Source organism: Microtus ochrogaster, linkage group LG4 (genome assembly GCF_000317375.1).
Source record: "Microtus ochrogaster isolate Prairie Vole_2 linkage group LG4, MicOch1.0, whole genome shotgun sequence".
Taxonomy (NCBI): Eukaryota; Metazoa; Chordata; class Mammalia; order Rodentia; family Cricetidae; genus Microtus; species Microtus ochrogaster.
Window position 1 is genome coordinate 5994092 of NC_022030.1, and position 17798 is coordinate 6011889.

A 17798-nucleotide genomic window follows, 5' to 3' on the forward strand; every position below is an offset into this window, starting at 1 on the left:
TGTCTCCTTCGACTGTGTGGGTCCCAGCTATACCAGGTTTACAGACAGTAGTCTTTACCCGACAAACTTCTTTACCAGCACTCTGGTTGGATTTTAATTGATTAAGGAGTCTATGCCCATACAGTTTCATCAAGAGATGCACAGGTATAAAACTGGGTCCACTGATAGACATTATGGAGACCATCCATATATCCAGTGAAAATTTGATCATAAATTGAAGTCAGCAAATAAAAGATGATAAAACTGATGCATCTAATGTCTGGATCTGCTGCTTGTGAATGAGAAAAAGGAACTGAGAGACTGAAAGATGACTCAGCAGGGATGAAGGCTCAGGAGATTTACACCTTAAAAGCCAGTGTCATGGCTCAGCAAACTGAGACCTTTTCTCTACTGTCATTACCCACCTGTAGATAGAAGAGTAAGCCAGTCAACAGCTTTAGTACATTTAAGGGGGTAATAACTGCCCCAGACTAATAGAAACGGAAGTAAATTGTCATTAATTATCACTTTTCACTTAAATATAAAACTGAACAATGGTGACATACTGACCAACAGTCATTTTACATAGAAAGGGAAGTTAAGGTTAGCAGTAGAGGGAGCCTAGCGCTAGAAATCACACGGCCTACTAAGCAAGAACAGGAGGCAGGGAACGTAAGTGAGAACGAAGTTAGTGTAGGTCACAAAAAGATAGCAGTGCAGTTCCCAGGCGATAGAGAACGTGTGTCTACCTAGTGTAGATTACAGAGAGAAAGAATCTCGAAACCCTTTTCTGTTTAGATCATGAATATTCAAAGTTAAACAAGGAGCTAAAAGAAGTAAATAACGTTTAAAAATTAGCTCTTAAAGTATTTGATTGAGGCAGGTGTGATGGCCATTCCGGTAATTCCTGCACAGAGAAGGCTGAGGAAGAGAGACTGCACATCTGAGGTCAGCCTGGGCTACAAGTAAGACTGTGGAAAAAAATTAAAGAATCACACAATAAATAAAATGTTGTGTTGTGATCCATATTAAATTGAAAGGGAATAAGTTAAGACTGATTTTACGAAAATGTTAATATTTAACAAGCCATAAAGCTTTACGGTATGTATGTAACTGAGTCCTTTACTGGTTTATACCTACCTACAGAACACTATGGGTTCAGGCCCCTATACCTAGCCTACAATGAAGACAGAATCCTCAGTTACAGTATAGCACAAATATCACACACTTCTTGCAAGATATTAGTTAGCAGTTTACACATAATCGTTTGAAAACATCAAGGGCCAGAAATGATATACATTAAATAAATAAAAGAGAGTCAAGAGAATTGGCATCAAGTTTTACTGCTGTCTAAGCAGACACTATGTATGATGCACAGCTGTGATGATCAGAGGCGTATCTGTCTCTCTATATTCTCTTAGCTTTCTTTGATGGCAAACAGCACAGACAGTAAGAACTTCTGAAACGTATACTAACCTGGCAGTGCCATCAGATGATGAAGTAACGAGATAGCGATCATCTTTTGACCAGTCAAGATCATAAATGATATTGAGGTGGCCACACAATTCTCTCATGAAACGTCCAGAAGGAATTTCATATACTAATAAAAATATTTAGAAATTAAATGTCTAGGATATCTTTAATTCAACAAATATATAAATTCACAACTTCTAATAATTTAGAAAAAGTTAAGCATTATCTGCAAAATTAAAGTAAAAAAATATTTACAATATTAACACAATTTCAAAACACAAGAACTGTTTAAATTTGATCTCAGTTTACATAAAATTTTTATATGCTAAATTTTGACAATATTCTTTAATATGCTATCAATTACTCATATTGCTAGAATCCCCAAAGAACTTTTCATAGTCAATTTATTAGTAAAAACTAAATACTATTTACATTGCAATTCACTTTAAATAATTTATAACTTAGAATTTCATAAATAAGGTATTACTTTCTTCTAAAATCAATTAAATTCCAAAAATTTTTGGATGTAATAAGAAATATAAACTATTGCATTGTCAGAAAGAAATTCTAATAGTAAAATGTTAGTGCGCATAATGGAATTAGTAGCAAATGAGTTGAATAGACAAAGCAAGGTAGGGCTCAAGGAAATCTAAACTGAGTGCTCAACAACGACCAGTGCCCAAGCCTCTACTTCCACCTAGTGGTGATATCAACCACCCTTCAGACAACTAAGCAGTTCAGAACCCAGAGCAAAATCGGGACTTTGGAAAATCTAATCCTCTGTAAAAGAAAAAAGAAGACTTGCAAATGGCATTAAAGAACTCAGAATTAACCGTGCAAGGCTTGGGAGAGCTGGAGGAACACTTACTTGAGAAAACAGTTGTTTCATTTCAGTAAGAACACTGAGCTTTGTGTTGTTACAACTATCTAATTCCTCTCTCCTAAATAAACACTGAAGAAACCGTAAAGAAAAAGAACACAATGAAAATCAGAAGCCCAGAAACCACTCACTGATACAGAAGAGGTCTGAAGCTCCCAACAAACAACTCTAATGCAAAGACTTCTTCCTACTCAAAGCAGGCTCCTAGGCTTAGCTAACTACTTTGAGTAGCTTCCCTAAGCACCTGCTCCAGTGTGCATGCAGAAACAACCAGGGGCACCCTCTAATGCTGTGGTTGCTTTAGATTAAGACCAGCTGGGGATAAGACGCAGTGCACTAAAGAACACAAAATCTAAATACAAGCAGAACCTGGAATTGGATGGCTATGGGGAACTATAGACACCTTCAAAATATTGCTAAGAATCTAGGTTCCCCACACAAGTATGTAAAGGCAACATGCATAACCAAGAAAAAACTGGGAGGCTTTATCTTTATGTGGGTGACCCGAAGTAGCTTAGGAACTTTTTAAAATTGTGTACTAAATAACTGAAAGAATATCCCAGAATAATGCTCCCTGGCAAAGGGCAGCATCAGACTAGCTGACTGGGTACAGTCTACAGGGGATTGCTAACACAGCAGAGAACAAATTCTTTACAGAATGTGTCTAGGAGATTAACCCGACAACCAGAAGCAGTAGCACAGCTTAGGTGGACGAAGAAGAACAATGGAAGCAGAGCTATACTGCACTATGTTACTTCAAATACTCAGCTTTCAACATGAAGTTGTGACATGGAAACAGGCAAACAAACAGAAAAGTATAACTACACACAGGAAGAAAAAGCAGTTGTCCATACAGAAACCTGGGAAGCCCAGTTCTGATCTTTCTTAGCAAGACAATTAAACCTATCATTGTCACACGGTCAAAGACCTAAAGAAAGCCTAAGGCTCTCCTCACCAAAAAAGAAAGCATAGGTAAATAAGCAGAAATGCTAAGGGTGAGCCCCAAAGGAGCTTTGGAATTGAAAAGTATAATCACTGAAATAAAGATCTCAAGAGAATGGTTCAACAACAGACCTAAACTGGCCGAAGAATCACTAAACCTGATTTTAGGGGAACTGACACTATCCAATCTAAGGAACAGAAAATGAATGAAGAAAAATGATTAAGTGTCAGAGATCCAATAGACAACACCTGTCTCCAAAGACAGATATGATGGCAGTCCTAGGAGAAGAAAGACAAAGGTAGCAAACAGAACATCTGGAGAAATAATGAAGGGATACTTCCAAAATTCATGGAGCAAGCTGGGTGAATTCTCAGTCAGACATCCCATAATCAAAGAATGCAAAGCTAGAGATAATGATTCTTATTATATTTGTTGAGATTAAAGTAATAAATAAATCTAAATATATAATTATTTAAGCACAGCATAACATTTAATAGAGAAAAATCTAAAGCACACAAATCATGAATAACCCTTTCATTCTCCAAAAGATAATAATGACAATTAATATGTTGGAACATGTATTTAATGAATATCATGAACTGTGTGAAGCTAGGTTAAGTCCAGTGTGGCCTGAATATCAGGGCAGATGCCCACGAAGAGCTGGCTTCTTCTAGACAACGAAAGCTAATGCCATTACTGAGATAAAACAAACAACTAAATCCAGAATATTATAATCCTGCTTTTCAAATCTCCCAAGGCTAAATAAAAAGATCTCTTGCCTTTCTGCTGCCTTCCCTACCACAACGGGAGCTTTCTTTGAGGTCCTTCAGGATCACGTATTAGAATTTTAGCACATGGCAAAACTGCTGCACTTTGTAATTCAGATCATGACGACTACCAGCTAAATCACAATGGGCTAAAAGTTTCCCATGATACTCAACATTCTCCTTGTACTAGATGTGTATATTTAAAATAGATAATGTTTATAAAAATCCACCTGTTGGTTAAACAAATAACATCTTTCATTCAATCTTCTCATTCTGAATAGATATTATACAGTAACCATCTCTTTATTTTAAGAAATATGATTGATTTACTAGGAAATTGTTAAATAAGATTTCAGTTAACTAAAAACCCAATATTGATCACAGTGAATACAATCGGGTCAAATAGGTAGCATCATTCTTACGTATAATCGGATATCCATCTCGGCTGGCACAGGCGGCTGCTAGTATTCTTCCGTTGTGGGAGAAACCAAGACAGAAACACCCTCGCTCTCCAGCATTCAGTGAGAAGAGGTGCTTGTTAGGGATACGACAAGCCTAAAAAGAATTTATTAAAACTACATAAATTAGAAAACATTAAAATAAAATGACCTCATAATTTCCATTACCATAATTTCCTGCTAAAGTTCTTTTACTATAACACATAGGAAAAGAAAGACACGTACACAGAGTAATGAAAAACTATAAAAAATTATTCTTTTAGTACAGAATTGGTTTTCCATAAAACAAATTTATGTCTAATAGCACTTAGGTAATCTAAAGCACAAATAAACAATTCAGTATCTAATGCTCCAACCTATTATTGTTATATTGCTTTCATACAGCCACACTAAGAATGTTTTTCACCTCCTTACTCAATGACAACAGTCACTTTTCCTAAGGTCAGAAACATGTGAAAGCTACAAATGCCATGCATGTCCTAGTTTAAATTCAGGATTTAGGAATGGTCATCCTTGGCTTTTCTCTCCTAAAATAACCACCCACTGTTGCTATCTCCAAGACAGAGAGCCTTGCTTTCTCTGTGGTTTGAGTTATTCATGGTCACTATGGTCTGAAAATATTATGTGGGGAATTCAGAAATAAATGGTTTCTAAGTTTTAAAATGTGTTCCATTCTAAATAGTATGTTGGAATTCTGCCACCTCACATCCTACCCTGGATATGAATTATCTCTGGTTATTGTACCAGTGGTAAGCATTTTACTGGACCATTAGTGGTGTGGGAGAATGGTCTGTATTCTGTCAATTATATTTTAAATAAACGCTGAATTCCAGTAGTTAGGCAGGAAGTATAGGTGAGACAACCAGACAGGAAGTAGAGGTGGATCACTGAGAACAGGAGAATTCTGGGAAGGAGGAAGCCCATTCCTCTGGAGTTCTGGCCCGATCCCAGAAGTAGCAAGATGTGACTGCCCCGCTGAATAAGGTAATGTGCCACATGTCTAACACTGATAAGAATAATGGGCTAATAATGAGCTATATAAGTTATAAGAGCTAATAAGAAGCCTGAACTAATGGGCCAATCAGTTTATAGTTAATGTAGACCTCTGTGTGATTTCTTTGGGACTTAGCGATTGCAGGGAACTGGGCAGGACAGAAAACCCAGTCAACACATTAGTAGTTGATTAGCTGTTAGACTATCATGATATTGCAGTGTTTGTGTTCAAATGATCTGTATTTTCATTAAGGGTGAAAATACCAAAGCAGTGCTGCCAGCCAATTTCAAAATACCAAGCTGTAAAAATACTTCCTTTAAAAGTGTAAGGATGAGAAAGCTACTTAAGAGGATGAAGTAAGTACACACAGAGCCCTTATTGTATATCGTGAACGTTGACATCACTACAAATGTCTTTAGCTATATTCATCACAACAGCCCTACAAATAGTTATTATCAGATGACTGTAAATATTAACTAAATATAGCTAATAAAGATTATTCAGATGGTCAGGCCAAGCTTACTAGATGGAGGAAGTTGGTGCCAGGAGCACACCTTTAATCCCAGCACTCGGGAGGCATAGACAGGCGGATCTCTGTGAGTTTGAGGCCAGCCTGGTCTACAAGAGCTAGTTCCAGGACAGGAACCAAAAACTACGGAGAAACCCTGTCTCGAAAAACCAAGACAAACAAACAAACAAACAAACAAACAAACAAAAAGGCTTTTCTCAAATATTTTGTCAGAGCAATGGCAAATGAACAAATGCAAGCATCATCAACCCTCTCACCTGACCGGGGAGACGTTTCCACTTTACCACTTCCTTTGAATCTTCTAATCCAGGTTCTGTGTCTACTGAACTTGTGTCACGGTGGCGTTCACAATACACGGGTGTACCTTTTTCCTCCTGAAGAGCCATCATAGAGCGGTAAGATGGCTTTATCTATGTGTGTAAGAAAAATGAGAAAATGTTAAACGTGCACAAACACGGTAAAGCCATGCACACTTGTGGAGGTCAAGTTGTAGGAATTGGTGCATTTCTTCCTCCACTGGGATCATGTGGAAGTCAAGAATATTGTCAACAAGTTGTCATATTTTTAATGTACATAGTTTTTAAAGTACTGAGACAAAGCCCATGTGGTGGCTCACACCTTTAATCCCAATACTTGGAAGGCAGAGGCAGATGGACCTCTATGAGTTCAACACCACCCGGGTCTACATAGTGAGTCCCAGGACAGCCAGAGCTACATAGTGAAACTCTGGTTTGAATAAAAACAAACAAACAAACAAACAAACTTCATAAAATTAAAATACTGAGACAAATGGTATGGAAACCTTTTAGAAACACAAGCCAGAATTTTTTTTTCATTTGTATATCATTCTAAATGAAATAAAAGTTATTTGAACTATTCTCCTATAATCACAAAGCTTTAGAAGTTTGGATAAAATAGTAGATTCCAATAGTAAAAATGGCTTTACTTAATTATTCTTATTTCATTGTTTGTTTTAGTTTCTGATACAAGGTCTCATGTAGCTCAGGTTGCCTCAAACTTGCTATGTATTTGAAGTGAGCTGTGTATTCTATATTCCACTTCTGATGTGCCTGGGATTACAGCCCTTGTGTCTGCTTCTTCATAAATACCTACCTAATGTTATGCCATGCCTCCGATATAACATGATTCTGTTAGCTTAAAAACAATCACAAAACCAATATCATAAAAAATCTGAAATTCTTAAAAAAAAAACCCTACGATCTGATGGATTTTATTTAATTCCATTTAGATCAATGCAAATCAATCCTGTGCTCAGAGCATACAAAATCAGCTACAGACTGTACAACTTACATGAAAGATTAATATAAAAAAGACAATAGCATAAGCTTTTCAATCTTATGTTCATTTAGAATGAGATCATTAATAATGTTCATTCGTAGACAACAGAAGTAGAAATGCTATTCGCTGGTTAATAATATTTACTGATTCTAGTGTAAAATATGTAAATCAAGATCTGCAAAGTAAAGCCCAAGTATGATTTGGTTCACTACTAATTATTATAAATAAAGATGTACTGGGACACATTAAGGTGTTCTTAATTTTCTGTGTGCCTCTATGGCTACTCTCCTACTACAACATTGAGAAGTTTTGACACCTGACTACAAAGCCTAAAACATTTTATTTATTGCCCTTTATATGAAAATGTTTCCCAGTACCAACTTTCCATCTATTTAGTTTCAACTACAAAATAAAAAATTATGCCAAAACAGTTTTCTTAACAGTGAAGTCTACTCCTTAAAACTTACAAGTTCATCTACTCTTTTAACTGTTATAGACTAAACACAGTCTTTGCAGGATTCTTTCTGTTACAGAAACCTGTTAAAATCATTCTGAGAGCTTAGATCTTTAAATATGGAAAGTACATTAGGCCATCCTTAATTTTGATAATAGAGGAGAGACATTTATATTTACTATTAACTTACACAGTCTGGAACTTTCAGTCCCCGTACGGTTACGTACAATGTTGATGGATAACGATTTCTTGGACACTTTGACCACCATTCAAAAACCTCAACAACATTTGACTGGGACCGAGGTTTGGTGGGTGGGTAGTAGAGCTGGAGACGAAGTTTTGAATTGATGTTTGCGTTTCCATTGGCTCCCAGAAGCTTAAAACAAGATTTTGTGTAAAACGTTATCTTTTTTGAAAACACACATTCAATAAAGCAATCACAGAGCCAGAAGCTTGGTTTTAAAAGACTAAAACAGGTTGAAATGGTTTAGATGTATAGAGAAAAAGGGAGATGAACCCAGCAGGAGGCACTTTCTGATCAGCATGGCAAATCTGAAGACATTTCCCAGCAGCACTCTTTTCAGCTGCAAAACTGCTGCAGACTGCTGAGAAAACATTTACATCATGGCAGCAGAAAAAGAGTGAGCAACAAACACTTGTTTGAAATAATTATGATGAAGAGGAAAGTACATATTACTCTACACAAGCATTTCTGCTTACTGTCAGTACTTTTTCTCTAGCAGTGCTAAAGATGAATCCTACTGAGGTCTTGCAGGGCCCCCCAAGTGCTCTGTTACTAAGCTATGTCCCGAGTAAATGACCCAGGCTGGTCTTGAAATCTGGACTCAAGCAGATCTTGAGCTTATAAACCCCTCCCCCCTATCCCGCCTCAGCTTTCCCAGTATCTGGAACTAAAGGACTACATTAATACTTTTAATGAATAAAATGGTATACACAAATCATTTTTAAGATAAGTTAATTCAAACCAACCACTCTATTTGTCAGTATTTTAGTTTACCTTCTTTGAAAGGCCTATTTAAAAAGCCAAGTAAACAAAACAAGATAAGCAGATAAATGGAGAGTATTAGGAAAAGGACTCAGCAGTTCAAATGAAGCTTTCTTTTACTCCATAAAAGCTAAATAGGAAATGCCCTTGTAAGCACTGTGTCCACTGTGAATTTGAGAAGAAAGTTAGTGTTTTGCGGCAGTTCACGGAGTTTTCAGGTGGCTAGGACTGGAAGTCAGGCACCGAGGGCAGGGCACTTAGTGCTGTTGGCTAATGCAACTTGGAAAGAAGAAAAAAGAGCCAAGGAAGGCTCAGTGTAGAGTTGTCCCAAAACCTATGATGACCGAAGTGCCATCACAACGTGAGGATATCACATGAGACTGGCAATCCTTAAGTGTGACTCGTGTAACTATGGAAGTAAATTTTTAATTATATTTCATTTGAATTAATCTGAGAAAAACATGATATGTGTTACTTATGGTTATAAACTCACGAGCCTAGGCAGATAATATGAGGAGAACTAAGAGACAAGAGGAGCAGTAAGAGATTTTCCAGGATAGTCAAAGCTGAAATGTCCAGTAAGTAATTGTATTCACAAATCCGAAGAACAAGAAACAAAAGTGGGTTTAAGAAAACTGTATCCTTCAGTAGATCTTCAACACTCCTGTGTGTCTGTAAGTGTGGGGACATAGTGAACATGAGAAACTCCAAGAGAATTATGTAACAAATTTAATACAACCATATACAGCAAATATAAAATAAAAACCAAAATTGCTCAAAGAATTAATCCAACAGAAACTACTGATAACTTTGTAAAGCTTGTAAGTTTTACAATGAAGAAAAAGACACATAGTATTACAAATTGGAAACACACAGAATCCATTACCCCTTATAGGATCAGAGATATGGACTCAAGAATTCGTACCTTCTAGCAATGATTCAATATGGATGAATTAAGACTCATTTGATCTTTAAAAGTAAAAAATAAAATGTTGTGACATAAGTGAGTAGTTGCAGTTTATAGCTCATACAGCAGATATGTACAAAACTTAACACAGAAGAAATATGAGCAGTTCCTAGTAAACTGCTTTTTGTTTAAAATATTATTCTTCTTCACAATGTTTTTTAAAACTTAATAATGGCTTAGACTCTCCCATCTATCCAGTGCTCATGTTATGGGGTAAGAAATTCAGGGTTGTTGGCTGAACAATGACTGGCACATTGAAAAGGCTAAGTAGTATCTCATAAATTGAACACAAGATGGCAGGAATGTATGTATCTTTGAGTACAGTATCTTTATGGTCAAAAAGTATAAAAGGTACACACTGGGTAATCAGTAAGTATTTCAGCCTCTTTTTGTTTTGTTGAGACAAGGTTTTCTGTGTAACAGCCTTGCTGTCCTGGAACTCACTTTGTAGACCCAGGCTGGCCTTGAATTCACAGAGATCCGATTGCCTCTGTCTCTTGAGCAGTGGAATTAAAGGCATGTGCCACCAATCTACTCCCCCCACACACACCTCATGTGTTTTATGTGCATGTGTGTTTGCCTGCATGTACGTCTGTGTGAGGGTGTTGGATCCTCTAGAACTGGAGTTACAGACAGTTGTGAACTGCCATATGGGTGTTGAGAATTGAACCCAGGTCCTTAGGAAGAGCAGTCACTGCTCTTAATCACTAAGCCATCTTTCCAACCCTATTTCAGACTCTTAATAAGTCTTGCTAAGACTTGAGTCAACAACTCGTTGAGACCAAAATGACTTAGTGAAAAACACCCAGTAAAACTTGGAAGAGATTATTTTAAATGATTTCAAAAAACAGGTGATAACATACCTTAAGAAATGCCCAGGCAATTTTCCGAAAGCCACATTCTTGGTTTTTAACCTCAGAGTTATTCTTAATTTCATTCATGCTTAAAAAGTCAAGAATCTGTAAATATATTTTTAAAATTATTCCACAGAATACTAGACTGTCTAAATTTAATATTCTCTATGGACACATTATCATCTAGGCATTTAAAATGTCTACCTTACAAGGAATAAAAAATATTTATCTCATTTGCTTATTTTCAAATTAACTTATCCAACTATTGAGGATTCAATTTTGATATTAATTCCTTTTATTAGAATTTGCTTCAAAGCATTAACCACCTCAAATATGATAACTATAGCAGTCAATCCAGTTCTGACTCTTACATATTGTATAAATACTGAAAAGTCACACTTTTACCCCATAAATATACAGGGTCATGGCTATGTCTGTTTTGAAGGTAGGGTTTTTCTTTGGATATGCTATGACTAGGCCTCTCGAGGTTTTCATCATATCTTCACCCTGCCTGCATATTAAATATCAAGGGAGTATAGGCAATCTGCCATAGATGGTATTCCAGATACTTGTTTGAGGATATCACTTTGAATTTAATAAATCTGATTAAAATAAAAAAGCTCAGTTGAGATAACAAATCTTTACAGAAGGCTGGGGATCCACCTCCTCTAGTGCTGCGACTGGAGATACATACCACTGGGCTTCACTTTTAAGTGGGTCCTGGGGAGCTGAACTGAGGTATCCATGCTGTGCAACAGCATTTTATACACTGACCCATCCCCCCATCAACAACATTGGTTTTATGCAAATTTAATGTTTTCTGTGCATTCTTAAGTACATGCATGCATGGAACTACAAATGCAATACATTCTATTTTGCAAACAATTTTCATACAGAATGAAATGGATATCTATTTTTATGTTAATATATCAACATGAATATCATTTTAATGGTTACCTACCTGATCTATATATATTTTATTCTCTTAAATTATAAAAAAAAACACGTAGCAATAAATATCAAATGGTAAGTTTTTATTAAAGTTCCTTGAGATACATTATACCCTTTAAAAACATAGCTTTGTAGCCGGGCGATGGTGGCGCACGCCTTTAATCCCAGCACTCGGGAGGCAGAGGCAGGCGGATCTCTGTGAGTTCGAGACCAGCCTGGTCTACAGAGCTAGTTCCAGGACAGGCTCCAAAGCCACAGAGAAACCTTGTCTCGAAAAACCAAAAAAAAAAAAAAAAAAAAAAAAACAAAAACAAAAACAAAACATAGCTTTGTATAAATCACACATAATGTAGTCACAGATCTATCAAAAACAGCTCTAAAAAATCAATAATTAGCTCTGGTCATTGCAGTTTCTTGCTGTTCTCATCTTAAATTCTCCAGCTTGGTTATATTGAATGAGTGGCTTTCTCTATTTCCCCTTTGTTATGGAAAGAGAACATAAGCCAGACAAAGAGGAACATCATACTTTTGAGTTATTGTGGGAAACAAACTGCCCATACAGACAGCTGGAGTGCCTTTAGGAAAATCAATGTCCTCCCAGCCCCCTGGCCTTTGCAGGTGAGAAAACTGGAACAAGTCAGCTCAAAGTCTGCCCATGCCACAGGGCTTCCTGACTGTTCTCCCCATCTACTCCACATCTAAGAAGTTCTGGGCCTTTTTATCATGTGTTACATTGTATTTGCTAACCGATCTGCACATGCTTCTCTACTTTTCCAGGTTACATGCCTATATTTAGATAGTCTGATATAGTCAATGACTTTGCTTTTGTGAGATGGATTCACAACAGAGGATTATAGTCAAATGGATGATGGCATTTGTGACTTCAGTTCATAATCACTGAGCTGATGTAAAGATTACAAGACATTCTAGAACAGGCCAAATGACTTAACTCCTAGCACTGGGAAGAAGCTAGCAAATGTGCCATCTCTGTTTCTAAAAGGGCTTCTCATTGGCACCCACAGAGCATACTGCAACAATAAATTCCAGGCATTAAATTCTTACATTATCGCATTATAAAACTACTAAATTTATAACTCATACTTGTATGATATTTATTAAAATTGAATTTTTTCTTTAATCCATACCTCAAAGAAGAGAATGACTTTTGGACACTCATCAAACTCTCGAAGCAAATAGGGAAAATTTTCATTAAATATAATTTGTTCTTCCCATTCTGGAAGTCTTGATTTTAACTTTTTAAAGTCATATGGTTGAGTCATAATAGGAAGAATATAGTCCACATTGTCTTTTTCATAATAAGATGAAACAGGACGTTCACTGTTCAAAGACAAAGTTTCCATTACTACAATTCAATACACTTTTTTAGAAAAAGTGAGAAAAATGTATAGTCCATAAAAGAAGCAGAAAAATAGCTATAATGGTACAAAAGCAAAAATAATGTTCTTTAACATATAAAAACTATAAATTTTATTAAAAATTAAAATTGATGACATCTTACTACAATCTTGTATTATATTTTTTTCCTTTGGGTCACATAATTTATTATAATAGAAAATGAAAGGTATGAATAACCTTTAACGTACAGAGCTAAAACAGGAGCTACTTCAGAAGTTTAAATGAGTGCATGATAAAATGCATAATAACTCCAAATACAACTGTAAAAAAAGAACTCTTTTGCATCCTATTTTCTGTGTATGTATTAACACAAGAAATTAAGTGGGTGTCTTTTGTTTTGTAATAATCTTAATGTTTTCCTCCCAATATCCTTTCAAGCAAATTTTATTTTGAATTAGTATAATCTAATATAATGATTTATTTTATTGTTTTTTAAATCTAGACTTTCACACATGCATTCTCTCTAGAAATAACCTCAGGGGAAAACATAGTCATTACATATTTGCTCACCTCAGGTCCATATAACACATTAATCTCAAAGGAAAAGCGGGAGGTTAAACAGTAGAACAGTCACAATATTTACAATGCAAATTTATGACCTAAATACTATGCTTGATAGACTTTCCACTCAAGATAGATGCACTTCCTCCATTTCCTCTCTAAAGTCAAGTTGAGGAATGCCTGTTCTCTAATACCAATCCACAGCTCGATGCCTATTAACTTTCAGTCATGAAGGGCAGCAAAGAGGATTTCTATTTCAGACAGTTTCAACTTAAAAGTGGTTTAACTTTTTAAAAATTACCTGTCATCTTTCTTGACATATTGACCGGTATGCTCATCAACCACATGAATTTTTACCATTGGGTGAGAAATCATAAAATCTGCCTTAAGCCGATCAGTTCGGTGAATGTAAACCCCCATGACAAGATCATCATCAAGCAAACATTTGGGATGAACTGGACTGTCTCGGCTTGTTATTTCATGAACACCATCACTATTCATGTCTTCCTTCTCAACCAGACCTACGGCAGGGAAGAAACACCAGTGTCATAACTGCTCTCACGTTAGGTTTACACAGAATTCCTCTGACCATCTCCAGTGCCTTTCTCCGCTAACAACAGACCTTCCAGGGAACAAAAAGTCTCTGCCAGCTTTCATTCACCAACGTAACAATTTGCAGTTCTAACATCAGGGGCTTAAAAATTAAATTTTTATGTCACAAAGCAGCTACAGATCATATCCTTCTTTAGTTAAGTCAGGAACTATAAACTCATCATACAGACCCAGTTATTAAAAAATGAACACCTTACTCCACAAGAATTAAGATACACCAACAAGTGTAGGTTGACTTATTTTAAATTATATCCTTCAGTTTTCAGAACAAGTTTCTAGGGCCAAGTTACCCCACAAAGACACATAATTTTTATTTAATTTAGGCAACAGACCTCCTTTAGTCTTCTTTTTTGTCTTTTTGGGCTTGGGTTTTCTGGTCTCTGGCTTATTGTTATCTCCCTTCTTGTCTGCTGAGCGCATTTCCTCGTCAGGCTGAGATCCTGGAGTAGCCGTCTCAAGGGAATGTTCTTTCTTTTGTTCATCTGTAGCTGCATTATCACAGACGTCTGAGGTACTGCAAGTATAACCCAAGAATGAGCCATTATAAATGTGTTATTTTTATAATTATTATTTATGGTATGAAAGAATGAATGGTAAATAGAAAAAAGAATAATATATAATCTTCCTCTTACAATGTCATCATTTGGAATTTTCTTATATAAAAAACTAGGAACCATAGATAATACTTTCTACCTGATGAAGAGCTACATATCCTGGAAGCCAGCGTAAACAAAGCTATAAACGCCACAGTGTACTCTCAGCACCAAGTAGACTCAGGCATGAGGACCATACAATTAGCCTCAGGAGCAAATTGTGATGCTGTCTAGAAGCAAATAAGCAAAGGGGAAATAAAATAGTATTTCATGATTACAGACCTGTATTACATGGGATTTCAGAGTATCCTCTTCCTGCTGTTGACTAAATGATTAATGAGCAAATGTCTAAATCACTCAAAAAGTAGAAGAAAATCTCAAAGTTTGTTCTTAAGAAACTTTAGCTACACAACTTTTGATTTCTAGACAAAGTTCATTGCTTTTGATTTCCAGAGGCTGGTATATGACTACATTTTTCAGAAGTCTTGATTAAAATAAAATCTGCACCACATGCATACAGCAAGAAGTAGCAGGCAGGAACAGAAACTGGCCTATTGGAGTCTGTTCATAATTTAAGAAGTAAAAATATGCCTTTAAATAATAAAAATTAATTTTCAACATACTCAGCTATCTTTTGAAAAAGAACATTCTTTTTCTGAGAAATAAAAAGATTATGTAAAAAGTACTTCATGTACTTAGTACTTCAAGTACTTATGTACTTCATGTAGTTATTCCCCAAAACTATGCTATTTTTAATTTTTTTCTATTTATTTATTTATTTATTATTTAATTATTTATTTATTTATTTATTTATTTAGGTTTTTCGAGACAGGGTTTCTCTGTAGCTTTGGAATCTGTCTTGGAACTAACTCTTATAGACCAGGCTGGTCTCAAACTCAGAGATCCACCTGCCTCTGCCTCCTGAGTGCTGGGATTAAAGGTGTGCACCACCACTGCCCAGCCAAAACTATGCTATTTTATCAGTCACAAAATACTACTCTTACAGGACAGTCACACTGGCATGCCACCATCATGTACGGCATAGTTTGAGTTAGACTTCATAAACTAGTTCTCATTTCTAGTGAGAATGTCTTCCTGTTTCCACACTAATGTGGTAATGACTCACAGTACACTATGAGCAGCAGCCTATATGATGGCCCCGGCGGATCTTTGCTTCTTCATGTTCAAGTTTTTCAAGAATCCCACTCTATGACTACCTGCTGGGCCTCATCACCCAGTTCCAATAAGATACAGGAAAATGGATGCTATTTTTAACAGTTTCACTTCTGTCTTGCTATTACTCTGTCAGAACCTTGTCAATAGTTATCACCTTTGTAATTGTTACACAATGAACAAATGTTATTTGTATAACAAGGAAGAAAACATATCCACCCCAAAATCAAAATGAATTTGTGCATGTGTCTGTTTGGGTATAGGGGCTTTCTGAGACAGGGTTTCACCATGGTGCTCTGGTAGGTCTCAAATTCACTATGGAATGTAGGCTGGCCTTGATCTTCAGAATCTCCTGCCTTGGTGTCCAAGTACATCACATGCATGAAGCACCATGCTCGGCAGGCCTGTTATTTCAAAAGTGGGTATAAGCGGGTAAATGTAGTCAGTGTGGAGCTAGACTGTTGGTGTTCTGGCTGATCCTCTTACTGGTGCTGGGGCTTATACCACTCAGCTTCTTAGAAAAACAGGATCATCCCATTACTGCTTCTCACAAGGCCATGGTAAAATGATTCAGTGAGTGAATTCTTGTAAAGCTTCTAGCAATAGCAAACATAGTACTGCATAAAGGGTCACAATTATCCCCTCAGTGGCTGTTACAAATGCAGCACTAACATTCTTTGTTACATTATAGCTTTCACTCAGAACTGGAAGATACTAGCATATGTTTCTATTTGTCAATGTTAAGTACCTCTTTTCAGGTTTAGATGGGACCGGGACTTTCTTCTTCTTCTTTTTTCTCTTTTCGCTGCCCAGTTTGTCATCGTGTAATAGAGTATCTGCAGGAAAATAAGTCAGCTGCTCTTTTAGTTTCTTTCTTATCTTCTTCTTAATCTCCTTCGCCATTTCTTCAGCCACCTGGAGCTGATAGGTGTCTGCCAGTTCCTCCTTCCCTTCCAGTTCAGCCTTTTCTCCTCCGTCATTTGCATCATCGCCTGCCTCTGACTTGGTGCTAACTTTCTGCTGTGCAGAATCCGCATTCTCTGGAGTTTCTTGTTCCATTTCTCTTGTGGTCTGGCTAACTCTGATATGTATTTTCTTGCTTGCCTTCTTCTACACTAACATTGTCCTCTGAATCTTCAGCTTCTGATCACGTGCTCCTCAGTGCTCTAGGTTATTAGTTTTAATTTGAGTTTCTAAGGTATCCTGAAGAGTACTCTTAGGGTGGCAGCCTAGGAGAATATACAACAAGAAAGGCTCAGTTCAGCATATTTCAAGTGCTTAAAGGTAAAAATAAAGATTGATGCCCAACACTACTGAGACAATTACTTGGTTTTTTGTTTCATTTCGTTTTTGGATAGAATGGTGCTTCTCTCAAACATCTGATGCAATTCTCAATTTAGAGTTGCAGACTTAAGATTAGAAATCTCTAAAAGTGATTTTAGATTAACTGAGTTAATTAATACTGATAAGAGTACTTACTTAAGGTCTTTACAGAAATAAATTACTTGTTCAGTTGCTATTTCCTTACTGGTAGAGTAATCCAAAATTTAATTTGGCTAAGATATGTTGGAGAAAACTCATCAGAAAGTTATAGATAATAAAAACATTTCAAGTTTCCCAAGGAAAAAATGCATGGGTTATTAATATTGTCTCATAATTATACTCTCAAGCCAAGATTGTACAGAAAGGCCATCCTGCATTTTTCAACTATATCACTGAAACACTAAAATTAACTAGCAATTCAAGTGACAAATATAAACACATACACTTTTGCTAAATTTACTTAAGATAATTTTTTAATAAAACAGCAATGGGCTAAAATTCATAAAAGAATGTTTCCAGTTAGAAAGTACATTAGAGAAGTCTCAATCCTGAATATCTACGCCCCTAATATAAAAGCACCCACTTATGTAAAAGAAATATTACTAGAACTCAAGGCAGACATCAAA

The 17798-nt window shown here is 36.3% G+C and overlaps 1 protein-coding gene across 4 annotated transcripts in view; it reads right to left on the reverse strand.

Moving 5' to 3' along the window:
• Positions 1 to 17798, reverse strand: part of Ahi1 (Abelson helper integration site 1) — a 145984-nt gene that overhangs the window by 110486 nt on the left and 17700 nt on the right. For all 4 annotated transcript variants that reach the window (XM_026786100.1, XM_026786098.1, XM_026786099.1 and 1 more), the window contains exons 2-10: positions 16598 to 17078; positions 14416 to 14597; positions 13773 to 13992; positions 12700 to 12892; positions 10613 to 10708; positions 7967 to 8152; positions 6281 to 6433; positions 4465 to 4597; positions 1456 to 1579 (exon numbers count right to left, since the gene is read on the reverse strand). In XM_026786100.1, the coding sequence (XP_026641901.1) occupies positions 1456 to 1579; positions 4465 to 4597; positions 6281 to 6433; positions 7967 to 8152; positions 10613 to 10708; positions 12700 to 12892; positions 13773 to 13992; positions 14416 to 14597; positions 16598 to 16908 (1598 nt within the window). In that variant the 5' untranslated portion in view covers positions 16909 to 17078. The remainder of the gene's footprint in view (positions 1 to 1455; positions 1580 to 4464; positions 4598 to 6280; positions 6434 to 7966; positions 8153 to 10612; positions 10709 to 12699; positions 12893 to 13772; positions 13993 to 14415; positions 14598 to 16597; positions 17079 to 17798) is intronic.